This window comes from Nicotiana tomentosiformis, chromosome 8, assembly GCF_000390325.3.
Source record: "Nicotiana tomentosiformis chromosome 8, ASM39032v3, whole genome shotgun sequence".
Lineage (NCBI taxonomy): Eukaryota > Viridiplantae > Streptophyta > Magnoliopsida > Solanales > Solanaceae > Nicotiana > Nicotiana tomentosiformis.
This window is the reverse complement of record NC_090819.1, coordinates 93420480-93433784: the sequence shown is the minus strand read 5'-3', so window position 1 is coordinate 93433784 and position 13305 is coordinate 93420480. Positions and strand designations below refer to the sequence as shown.

The window sequence follows — 13305 nt, the reverse complement described above, 5'->3', positions numbered from 1 at the left end:
TTCGTTTGTATCCGTACCCATTTTTTTGTTAAAAATATTTTAAAAAGATAATTTTGATCTTCTTTAATAAAAGACTATTTGCAAACTACAAGACAAAAATTAAACATGTTTAGGCTGAAGTTTTAGCAAATAAACTAAAAAACTTCAGCTTGTTTATACTGAAATTTCGGATAAAACTCAGGACAAAACTGTAGACTGCGTTACAAAATTTCAGCATGTTTTGGTATGAAATTTTAACAAATGAACTAAATAACTTCAGCATGCATTAGCAAAAATTCTTTAGAAAATTACATATTGCAAGACAAAAACTTAAGTATGTTTAGTCTAAAGTTTTAGCAAATGAACTATAAAATTTCAGCATGTTTAGTCTGAAATTTTAGCAAATGAACTAAAAAATTTAAGCATGTTTAGTCTGAAGTTTTAGCAAATGAACTAAATAACTTAAGCATGTTTAATCTGGAGTTTTAGCAAATGAATTAAATAACTTCAGCATGTTTTGTCTGAAGTTTTAGCAAATGAACTAAATAATTTCAGCATGTTTAGTCTGAAATTTTAGCAAATGAACTAAATGACTTAAGAATGTTTAGTCGGAAGTTTTAGCAAATTAACTAAATAACTTAAGCATGAACTTAATCATGTTTAGTCTGAAGTTTTAGCAAATGAACTAAATAACTTCAGCATATTTATACTAAAATTTCGGATAAAATTCATGACAAAACTGTAGACTGCAGGATAAATAACTTCAGCATTCATTAGCATGAAGTTTTAGCTTCAACATGAAACAACTTCATGCTATATTAGCATGCAGTTTTAGCTTCAAGGTGAAACAACTTCATGCAAGTGTGATTCTGAAGATGAATCTAGACAAGTTTTTGATTTTTTTATAAAGTTACTGAGAGGAAAGGAGAAGATCATTTTATATCCTTTGTCAGAGGTATAATTGTCATATTATTGTGGATTTTTTGTGAGATGACTATCAAATCAATAATTTTAAAAAATAGGGTACAAGTTAAAAGGTGACACAAATATAGGGTACAGATACAAATCCCTCCTTGGATTTCTATTCATTTTGTAACAGTCATTATAAACTAACTAACCCCACTATTGGAAGTACATCCGCTGTAAAAATAATAGACGAAAAATGTATAAAATTTGTATATATATATATATTCTATATGTTATATACAAAAAAAAGTATACAAATTTTATATACTTTTTAGGCTACCAAATATAAATAGTTTCTGGCGCGGGCTAAAAGTGCTAATACCCCTAAACTAATTTCCTCCAAAAAATAAAATAAAATGATGTGTAAAAGGAATAAAGAGCTCGAGATTTTTAAAAATAAAAGGAAGCTTTTATATATGATACATTGATTTACGTTATCCTTTTTTTAATCTCTTGCATTAGAATTTGTTTTAAATCATCTCGTAGGTCATGTTCATTAAGCAGAACTAAAAATGTGTGCTGCACAAGACGATTCATGAAAAAGAAAATGGTGAAGAACATGCCTATTTGCTCTTCTAAAAGTCGGGTGCAATGTTCGGTTACGGTTTATTCTGTAATTTTAATTATCAAAATTAGGTTTCCTAGTTTGAAGTTATCATTACTATGATTTTAAGTTGTAAACTTATAGCATGTTTGGCTAAGCTTCTAAAATCTGCTTATTTTGGGCTTTTATTAAAAACGTTTTTCAAAAAAATATTTTTGGCGGAAAGTAGTTTGCGTTTGACTAATTAATTTGAAAAGCACTTTTGAGCAACGGTTAGTGTTTGGCCAAGTTTTTAAAAGGTGCTTTCAAAAAAGTATTTTTGGGAATAAACTATTTTTTTCTGTTTCTCCAAAACTGTTTCCAGTGTAAAACACTTTTTTCCTTCAAAAAACTTGGTCAAACACCTTAATTTAGGCAAAAAAGTACTTTTGACTAAAAAAAGTACTTTTGGCCAAACATGCTATTAGTTTACTAAAAAAATAAGGAAAAAGAACTTGGCTTACTTAATTGAAAAAGGGCTAAAACTAAAAATGTTCCAGGATTATTTAATAAAGAATAATTTTGTTAAATTAGTACAACATTTAAAAAGGAATTGAATTTTCAAAGTTGATTTAATATTATTTGCGTTTTTTGTGTATTTAAATGTTAAAATAAGTTTAGGAATAATTAATTATATTTTGTTATTTTGCCTTCATGAAAATTGTAAAATAAAATAGTTTTATTATTTTGTTAGGAAATAAGGAGATTAGGATTTATATTCATTAAAAAGGTAGAATTAAGGTGTAAACCACACACGAGAACTGGAACAAAATAGGGAATCTTACGGAAATGTACAAAAAATAAGACACGATTTACTAATAACTAGCCATTTTAGTCGTGCAGTCGTGCTACCAAAAATAGCCCAAATATTTACTAATGATATACAACATTAAAAAAAATATAGGCAAAAAAAGGATTTCTTTCAATGGGTATTATTGCGATTCGTTGAAAACATATAAATGGGGCAACAAACAAAATTTGCCGAAGTATGAAGGTGAATTAGACTAGTTTGGAATCAAAATTCATTATCGATGATATACGATATTAAGAAATTAGGCAAAAAAGAATTTTTTTCAATGGGTATAGTTGGAATTCGTTGAAAACATATAGATGAGGCAATATATAAATTTTGAGCATGAGTGTAGGTGATTTGAAATGGTTTGGTATCAAAATTTTCAGTTAAAATCGAGCTTAATTTCTTTTTTCATGCGACACATGTATCTCACACACAAGTATATATGGATATACATATGATACCTATGTGATATATATATATATATATATATATATATATATATATATATATATATATATATATATATATGTGTGTGTGTGTGCGTGTGTGTGTGTGTGTGTGTGTGTTATACAAATGATACACAATACGGTACACATATCTTCTTTTTTATGTTTATCTTCTACTTCGAATTTTCAATTCAAACCACCCCAAAGCTCCACCAAATCATCCCAAAATCGAAATTAAAACTATTTAAGATGTACCCAATATATTTTAATAGTATCCACTCAAAAAAAGTAAAAAAAATGACTTTTTTTGCTACATATAGCTAATTGCCTAATATTAGTAGTATTTGGCTAATATTAATTATTAGTTATGTATTAACCAATTTTTTGTAATAAGTTACTATGGACGGACATAACTAGTAGTTTCCCAACAAACTGCAAAGAACTTTGCAAATGAAGAATTGAAGATTAAAAACCCAATAGAGAAGATTATAAATTGGTTTGTATAAAGTAATTATTGTTCGAAAAATAATTCAACATTGTTAATTAAGCACAAAAAGTTGTAGGGGTTAATTGGTAAGAACAAAAAAGGAATTGTATGCAGAGCTGATACTGCTTGCGTGTATGGGAGCTATCTCGTTGTTTATTCCCTATGGTTTTTATTTCTTATAGTTGCATATTTCATGTCATAATAAAAAATACTATATTCGTTCACTTTTACTTGTCTATTATTGACTTTATATACCCCTTAAAAAATAATAAATAAAGTGCATAGTTTACCATGATACCCATATTAATTGGTGTATAGTCTTAATGAATTTGACAATTGATTTGGAATGAGTAATTAATGCTAAGGTCAAAAAAGGTAAAATAAATTATTTTTCTCTTAATATGCGAAAAGTGACAAATAAAAATAAAAATTTATTTTTAGAATATTTGACAACTAAAAGTGAGAAATTTTACTATGTGAGTCACATAACCAACATTACTTATGTAAGTTTAGTTTATTTCTTGACGGGTGGATTCATGTTCCTGCTTACTTATTTTAAAGCATAAGCTAAAAAAGGCAATATTTAGGTCTACCTTTTTTTCTAATTTCTTTCTTCTTTTCTTTTTATTGTCCATGTCCATTAGTTAAGCCTCTAATTAAAAAAAAAAATTCAAATTTATTTGGCATAAAATAAAAAGTATCAGCCATGGAAAAACAGTAGGCCGCCATTTGGAAAAGGCAGAAAGGAACAGGCCGCCACCATTTTCAATAGCCTTATAAGAAGAAGGATCTCCCGTTTGGGCCATAGCTTGACAAGTATTACTCTTCCAAATTGATAGCAGCGTCTGCTTCTCTCTCCACCTTCTCCAATTTTCCATTTGCAATAGGAGTTTTGGGGATGTCTGAGAAATTCTCAGCGACACTAAGGATAGGGGATTTGAATGATTACATAGCTCCCTCCCAGGGCTGCGTCGTTTCCCTCAATGCTAATTCTACTCCTAGGATCCCCCAGGTATATCTTTTTTACTACTTCTTTTTAAGGTTAGGGTTTTATTTGAAATACCCTTGTCCATGTAATTTTTGTTTTCATTGTGGGCGAAATAGATCAGCCTCTCTTAGGCATGGATTTTGTGTTCATTGCTGATTTGAATTTAGACTTGTAGGAATTTGGTGTAAAGAGAACACCTTTATGCTATTAAAAAAAGTATTTTAAGCAAGGGTGGAAGTGAGAACTGACTTATAGGAGTATTTCTTAGGGTTGCCAATTGGTTTGAAGAACAGCTAGCTGCTCCTACTTAATATTATTAGACTATTGCTGCTATAACTAATGTTGAGTTAATACTCTTTTCTTCATCAGAATGTGGGAAAATCAGCTGGAGCACTGAGCAAACCAGTAGTACAAAATGAACCCGTCAAAATTTCTCTCAAAGATTGCTTGGCTTGCAGGTATTAACTTATCTCTTTTTGGATATACTGTTCTAGGCAACCATGCCCTGAATTGAAAAGTTGACTCAGTAATATGGGGATAACCTTAACATGACTGTGTTTATGTTTAAAAAAAGATCATAACAGGTCAGCAAAGAAAAAGAAGCTGTGTCATATTAGCTACGTCATATTATAATATGGGCTGGCTTAATCTCTCTTTTAACCTTAGTTTCTGCTTGATGCCTTTTTTAACGTATCAACTTACTTCATCAAAAAAAGAGTTGGAGATGAATGTAATTGGTAAAAGGTCATTTTTGTCATTCTCGTAATCTCTTATACATTGTATTTCTAATACGTCTACCACGTTGAGTTTTATTAAAAGAATACGTCAATTGCAGATATCTAATACAGAGATTATTCAAGGTTTAGAAGTAGCAAACAAACAAGAATAATTTCCAATTACACATTCAAGCAAATGAGCCCTAGCCAAAGTTCAAAAGCGAAAGCGCAAAAAGAGCGCCGAAGTCTATTGGAGCTTTTAGCACAAAACACAACTAAAGTTGTTTCTAGTGAAGAAAAGCGCCAGTGAAGAAAATATAAAAATGGAAATGAAATGCAAGAAAATGTTACTATAAACACAAACAATAATTATGTGGACAAAGGAATGAAAAAATCAATACTTAAGCTGTATATATGCAGTTAAAATCATGTCAATCAAGTTCAAACTTCGAAGTATTTTAAATGTCTGATTTAGAATAGAAGACGTACAGAAGGCTGATGCTAGGTATTTTACTTGGAGGTTAAGGGATCGAGTCCTTCTTAGTACCTTCTTTCCTTATCAAAAATAGAAGATGTAGTCTTAGGTTTTCAGTACCCAGATTTCTTATACTAAATTTCTAATTTCTTATTCTTAATCATGAAAGTTTAACCACAGTGTTTTCTTAACAACTAAAGTGTATCATTTTGTCAGCTATATTGATTGTCTAGTGTTGTGCTATTAAAGACAGCCCATAGTGAAAATGACCACACCTTAGCACCTTGACGCCTACCGTAAAGAGCCAATTAAGTGAAAGGGAAGTGCACAACTTGAGCTTCACCAAGCTTGAGGACTTAAGCGCGCTTTAAGCTATCCGTTAACAAAACTGCCTCTAACTGTAAATCAACTATGACGATTCAAATAGCTTGAATTTTTTCATTGTTTTGGCAATAAGGAATTTTGGGCTATATTTCTATGTTAAGGCTCAGGTGCCGGTCTTGTTCTTTTCCTTCAAAAGGTAAGATAACTTTATTAATAAACCAGCACAAAGATCGTGCTGTAGCCACTGTACAATATCAGCAGAGGAGCAAAAAACAAAAGCACCCCGCTAAACCTGTAAAACTATTTCAGCCTCATTTACATGTTCTATGCTAACCAAAAGCAAAACAAAAAAGTATTGGCCTTTATCTTTTGAATGGAGTTAGCGTTGTCTTCAAAACATCTTCTGTTTCTCTCACTCCAAATAGTCCACCATATGCACGCTGGTATAATATTCCACCATAGTAGCTTTCTCTTCCTGACTCCCTTTCTGTACCAGCACTTCAACTAGTCACCTGTTGTCCTTGACATGACCTACTCCAAACCAATCATATCCATGAAGAGCTGCCAAGTTGGGTGGTAACTTGGCACTGCAATAATAAGTGACAGGTATTGTCTGTTTCTCTTCTACAGAGAAAACATTTGGTAGTCAAAACAATACCTCTCTTTTGTAGATTCTCATGTGTGAGACAAGCTTCAGTAAATACTATCCATGTGAAACAAGCAACCTTAGTTGGAGCTCTGGACTTCCAAATTTGTTTCCATGGGGAAGGCTTTTCAGGATTATCCACCTTTTGTTAGATCTTTATAGCAACAATTTACTGAAACTCCATTGCTTCTTGGCTTCCATATAAGGCTATCATCAGTGTTGGATGGCTGCTGATTTGTATTCAGAAGGTTGAAAAATTCAGCAACCCTGTGTACTTCCCAATCATTGAAATTTCTTCTAAATGATGTTCCAAACGTCATCAATTCTGTTTTCTGCTAAAGAAAAGTATTTTTTGCTGCCAGAATAAACATATCGGGTAAAAGGTCCCTCAAAGGTCTGTGACCAGCCCAGTTATACGGTGCTGGTCTTGTTGCAGTCAGTCCAGTCTATAAGTTACTCAGAAAAATGCTTCATTACATTTAAAAAAAAAAAAAGAGAAGTTACTCAGAAAACTGTTACTTGATAGATATTAATTTTATTTAATTTTACTTTGTGTTTGAATTTTGTTGCTTGAGCTATTAAAAGCAAATGCCAATCTCTCTATAAAAGATTTAACAATGATGAGCAACTAAGCTTGATCCCTGATTGCAGCGGGTGCATTACATCAGCAGAAACAGTCATGCTTGAGAAGCAGAGCTTAGATGAGTTCCTTTCCAATTTGGAAAAGGGGAGAACTGTTATTGTCTCTGTATCTCCCCAGTCTAGGGCCTCTCTCGCTGTTCAATATGGACTTTCTTCACTTCAGGTAGGTTTTGGTATTTTCATATTTGTAGTTTCACTTTTTGCTGTATATCTTCTCACCTGATATGACTGCTGTAATTCGTACTTCCATCTTTTTTTCTTGGTAAAATGCCTTTTTTTGAGGGGTGCGGGTCCGTGGTATTTGATGCTTTTCAGCAAAGTAAAAAAAACAACAAGTATTGCAAAGCATTTGCTTTTGGTTGAAATAAATACGAGCTTGCACTTCTTATGTCAGGTCTTCAGGAAGCTCACAACTTTATTTAAGTCTCTGGGTGTGAAAGCTATATTTGATACCAGCTGCAGTAGAGACTTGACCCTAATAGAATCTTGTAACGAGTTCATGGTGCGATATAAACAACCCCGAAGTACAGGTAATGGGGAGTCAAAGCCACCTTTGCCTATGATATCTTCCGCATGTCCAGGTAATGGCTTCATTTACTTTGGTGTTTGTCTTAATTTCTTGCTTGAGATTCTACGATATGTTCTAATTCTACTGGTGTTGAAATTGCAGGTTGGATATGCTACGCTGAGAAGACCCTTGGTTCTTACATTCTTCCATACATTTCTTCAGTCAAGAGCCCCCAACAAACTATCGGAGCAGTCGTTAAGAATTATTTATGTCAAAAGCTAAGTGTAAGGTAGCTTGTTGTCATCTTTGTCTTTTAAGCATTGTGCATCATATGTAAACTGTAATTTTTATTTTTGTGTTGTTGAACTGTAATGCTTGGACTTTACGTGTCTACCTCAAAAAGAAGAATCAGTCATAAGTTGCTGTATTGCAAATATGCACTAAGCAATCAACTTTTGCTGCCTGTTGTGCTTCCCATCCATTTTATGCATCCTACAGAAAGTTTTCAGAGAAATCATTTCTCTCATTTACAGTGAAAATCAGTGCTGACAGATTGATATTTCAGGATATATGATATTGCATGTTAGTTGGTGAAAAGTTAAAGTTTTTATAATGTTCCTTAAATCGAGCTGTTAGTTGTTGGACCTGATCGCAGTCAATTGGTGCTTGATAGATTTGCTTTTTGTACAGACCAGAGGATATATATCATGTTACGGTAATGCCATGTTATGACAAGAAGCTCGAGGCTGCTCGTGAGGACTTTGTGTTTCAAGTGGATACAGATAGTGAAAAAATTACGGAGGTTGATTCAGTTCTGACAACAGGAGAGGTTTTGGATTTGATACAGGTAAAGAAAGTTTTCTGCTTCTCAGTATTACTTTCTCTCAGAGCAAAAATGTGAGAGAGCTTGCATTTAGAGTACTTACAGTTATTCTCCTTTCTATCTTCTGTTTCACTCTTTTTAGGTTTTGTTCTTTAAAAAGGGCACTATGTTGTTTACTCATAGTCAAACTCTCTCTTTGATGTAGTTAAAAGCAGTTAATTTTCAATCCTTGGAAGAGTCACCCTTAGATAAGTTGTAAGCACTTTTATGCACCTTCCATTTATTTCATTTGTTAATGCAAATCCTTACAATTGAGTGTTTATATGCTCTCTAAAGGTTTGCCAATATCGATGAGGAGGGCCATCTTTATGGGGTTCACGGAAGCTCTGGAGGATATGCAGATACCATTTATCGTCATGCCGCTAAAGTTCTTTTAAATCAGGAAGTTAAAGGCCCTATAGCATTCAAGACTATAAGGAACTCTGATTTCCAAGAAGTGAGCCTAGAAGTAAGTTTGCTTCAGTTTTCTCTTAGGAACATGATTTTATAGAATGCTGTGAAGACGCCCATATAGTGTTCTATTAAACTAAGTGCCTGTAGGCTGGCACTGCAATATCTTCTTGATTTTGGTTCAATTATGATTTATTTATTAGGATCTTCCAATAATAATGGGCCTACCCCAATTAAGTTCTCCCTAACCAAATGGAATGCTTTAAATTCAAATCGATGAACACCCAAGTAAGAATCTAGCTATTCCTAGCTTGATTCTATTAATTGAGTTATATAAACCTTTATAAAACTCAATTCCTTGATCGTCCCAACTTGCATCTGGTGGACAATTTGGAAAGAGAGAAATCAGAGATGTTTTGAAGATAACGGAAGTCCCATTCAGAAGCTGAAGTTGTCTAGTTCTCTTTTATTTTTAGTGTAAACAGGAGTACTTACAAGAAGCTGAATCTATTTATGAGATTCTAGATTACTTATCATAGTTTAAGGGCTAGGAAATCAGGCTTCAATTCTCCTTGCAATTATATAGGACTACACTACTTTGTGTAATCTCTGTTTAATAGATATACTAATATGTTACAATCCCCCCCCCCCCCCCCCCCCCAAAAAAAAAAAAAGAAAAGAAAAAGAAAAACCTTGATACTTGATACTTGATACTTACCTAGTCCTGGTTCCATCTTCCCAAATAAGAACTAAGAAAATTAGGGCTTAATCTAGTGCTGACCACCATTAAATTGACAAATAAAGCATGGAACCAGTTAAATAATCATAACCCAAGCATATAGTGACAAGCAATTAATAACCCATTAACTTGCAAACTTAGGTCTACAACCCAAGCAGTGAATTAGCAACTCATGCTAGAAATGAAAGTAAAAGCAATTAAAAGGTAAGAATTTATAATAATAATGAAAATTAAGTTGAATGACTCAAACTCCTGATGAATTTCCAAAAGTTGCTTGAATCCTTGCTAAGAATAGTAGAAAGATCCTATTGAATGCTTTCCAGCAGCAAAAGTTCCTACATATTCTTTCTATCTACTATACTGCTTAAAAAAACTCGGTATCTACTATTTATACTAGTCTAATTAATTTACAAATCATTTCTACAATACCCCTAAGGCCCTAATAATACTGCTAATTCAGCTACCAACGAAATAAAAGCGCTGACAGCGCTTTTGAATCCCAGATTTGAACTTCAGGAGCCTCCAGTTTTGCTGCCAACAAAATAGATTCGCTGCAGCGCTTTGCCGTTGCTGCTGAAACTTCGAAGAATTACCAGATTGAATCCAATTCCACCGCCTGCGGCTTCCATCTGCTGCAATGGAATTTTCCTGCTGCAAAAACTTCAGAATCCTATCAAACTGTCACAATTCTGCTGCCAGCGGAATCAAAACGCTGACAGTGGTTCTTCAGATTAGCTTGCATTTGAACTCTTTTTGAATCCTTTTGCTATCTTTTCTTCCTATTCAAAGATTTCCAAAATCTTTTAACTCTGCAACCAACGAAAATCAGGTGAGATTATACTATTGTATGCTATCAAAAGATGACGACAACAACAATAACAACAACAAACCTAATATAGTCCCACAAGTGGGGTCTGGGGAGGGTAGAGTGTACGCAGACCTTGCCCCTGCCTTTAAAAAGGCAGAGAGGCTGTTTCCGGTAGACCCTCGGTGCAGAAAGGAAAAAGGGGAGGGGCATGCTATCAAAAGATGCAAAACTTTAAATAAAAGCTAGTGAAAAGTTTGTAAAATCCCAACTTATCCGTGGAAGTAGAGCTTCCGCACCACCCCGCGTATCCAATGTCTTCAAGTTGAACCATATATATGTAGTTGAAAGTTCTTTTTTAAACGTATATTTATTATAAGTTCGTAGCAATTGCCACAAAAGAGTAGTCGGCCATTGACAACCCACTGACGAGATTTCTATAACACAGGTGAATGATAAATCGGTCCTGAAATTTGCATTATGTTATGGTTTCCGAAACCTGCAGAATGTTGTTAGGAAAGTGAAAATGGGAAAGTGTGACTACCATTTCTTGGAGATCATGGCATGCCCTTCAGGTCAGATTCTAGATCTTTCTATTTTGTGAATAACAACTCTGAACCTCCTTGCATCAATGTTAACAGTTAGTTGTCTTTAATTGCCTCCCTCTTGATTATAGGATGCTTAAATGGTGGTGGACAAATAAAGCCACAGCCTGGGCAGTCAGGTAAAGAGTTGATTCGGCTGTTGGAGACGGCTTATGTAGAAGATGTAAGTGACATGGTGCAATTGGATTTTTTTGTTTGTATAACCAATTATGATTGGCAGAGTTTGTCATACTACACCATCTTGGACTCTAGAAATCTCCACTCCAGCTTGAAGTCTTTGCGTATAATTTGTGCCAAGTCAAACATGAAAATATTCATGTTTGAGATGCTGAAATCTTTTGTTCTGATTTGTGTCTGTCTCCCCATCTGTGGCTTTTTTCTGTTATAAAGAGCTGCTGCTTGTTTTGGCTTTTATATTCCCGTGTTACGAGATGAGGAAGTTTATGAGAATGTTCATCTAAGTAGATTCTAATGAAAGAAAGGTCTACTCTTTAGAAGTTGCAAAGCCATGATTGACATGAGATCTCTTTGTTTTCTTTACACTAAACTTTCTGATCTTTTGAAACTGAATGCTCTTTGTTAATGTTCAGGTTGTTGTTGCTGATCCTTTCAACAATCCCATCATAAAAGGCCTATACAATGAGTGGCTTGAACAGCCTGGTTCAGAGAAAGCAAAGAGGTACTTGCATACTGAATATCATCCTGTAGTGAAAAGTATCACTTCACAGTTGCATAACTGGTGAGAAATGCAAAGTATCATCTGGAGAGGGTTTTGATATTACACTGCATTGATTCAAAGTGCTCGCAATCTATGTTCAGAGGGCATGCAAAACAATTTTGGTCCTGAACGTGTTCACCCCATCTGTAAATATGATGTGTTTGTACTTGTGAATTACACAATAGTTTAGGTTGCAATGCTAACACATATGCCCCATCTAGATTGGAAGTTGTACTGTACGTGTCTTATCCCATAAGCTATCAAGCTTATTAAGTTGACACACTTCATTTGTATCCGTTAGGAGAGCGGCAACTTTTTGATGCCAATGGTAAATAATATCACCAGTATAAGTGTAGTCCTATTTGTATTCATAGGCTGCCTTTCTTTGGTCTGCTTTAAATCATCGCTCAAACAAGCACATACATGTTAATGTCTTTTTGGGGCACCTACTCTTGGTTAATTTTAAGCTAGACAATATGACCATTTCATTTTGAGGTTTTCCCATTTTCATTAAGCATATTCGAAAGTTAAATCATGATGCAAACTCAGATGTTTCTTTTTAAAGGCAAAGTGGCACTTATCTTGAAATTCGTGGGGAGTCTCAAAAACTTCTGACATACGGGTCTGAAATTGGGCTTGCAAAAGCTTAGCTTCAGACCTGTATGTTTGAAGCTTGCATATAGTTTGTGTAGTTCAAATTTTAGACATTTAGGTTTGAAGTAAAGTTTGGCAATCCACAACTTTGGACTTGTGTGTCTGAAATTTGAACTACCAAACCTAACTTCAGACCAAGATTTGAAGTTAGTCCTCTGCGGCGAGATTTTCATTTATCACTAGCAACTTCTTTGTAAGCTGTAATAGTAATATACTGCAGTCGGTAGAAATTTTGTTTAGTAACAATTTTGTACAGTTCTTGGATGCCCATATCCACTTCTGATACTTGGAACATGCTTGAGAGTATCAAGTCTAGAGTTCGAAAGAAGTCCAAACGTAGCAATCATTCTCATTGTACATCAGAAAGATCTATAAATAGTAAAAAAGACTGCATAACTATAACACCATGAGCTTTGTAGCAGCAGTTGTGGGACGGCTAGCAAGAAGAGGAGGATTAAACATCATTTTGTCTGAAGTTTGCAGCGCTACAGGAATGTTTGAGGGTGATCACTCTTGCGAATTTGGAACAGAACAAATTAAAAGATCAAGTGTAAAGTTTTTTGACTTCAAAGTTACATTTCACAGATGAAATATGAATATCTTTGAGAGTTTAAAGTTAAATTTTTATAATATTTTATATCATAAAAACAAATTGAAATATGACTTTTTGGATAATTTTTATCTATAACAACCAAAGCTCCATTATCGAATATTAACCAATTTATGAAAAATATTTGTTGCAAGAACACTTAATAAAGAAAAGAAGAGAACTACTTTCTATCTTCATTTCAAAAACTGATTTTGGATCAAAGATTAAACTTTTAATTGCTTCTTTCACCAGCATGGCATAAGTTGATTCTTCCGAGGAACCAGAAGCACAACACTGAACCGAGGCGGATGCAGAAAAAGAAATGTCTCTAAAGAATAAAACCAAAGAAAAGAAGGTAGTAGCTGG

General features: G+C 33.8%; 1 protein-coding gene across 1 annotated transcript; it reads left to right on the top strand.

The window, feature by feature from the left end:
- The first annotated feature begins 3965 nt into the window (after positions 1 to 3965).
- LOC104097879 (protein NAR1) lies at positions 3966 to 12184 on the top strand. Its single transcript, XM_009604496.4, has 11 exons — positions 3966 to 4269; positions 4615 to 4703; positions 7058 to 7211; positions 7443 to 7629; positions 7719 to 7845; positions 8247 to 8403; positions 8585 to 8634; positions 8716 to 8887; positions 10822 to 10948; positions 11050 to 11141; positions 11569 to 12184. Exons 1-11 carry the CDS (start codon positions 4156 to 4158, stop codon positions 11719 to 11721), a joined length of 1422 nt encoding a protein of 473 aa, XP_009602791.1. The 5' UTR covers positions 3966 to 4155; the 3' UTR covers positions 11722 to 12184.
- Positions 12185 to 13305: the final 1121 nt, after the last annotated feature.

What these genes read in the sequence shown, in the direction of transcription:
- LOC104097879 (XM_009604496.4), top strand. Translation starts at nt 4,156, where the DNA reads ATGTCTGAGAAATTCTCAGCGACACTAAGGATAGGGGATTTGAATGAT. An exon ending in GAGTCACCCTTAGATAAGTT is followed by an intron (nt 8,635 to 8,715) that starts GTAAGCACTTTT and finishes TGCTCTCTAAAG; the next exon opens with GTTTGCCAATATCGATGAGG. An exon ending in GATCATGGCATGCCCTTCAG is followed by an intron (nt 10,949 to 11,049) that starts GTCAGATTCTAG and finishes TCTTGATTATAG; the next exon opens with GATGCTTAAATGGTGGTGGA.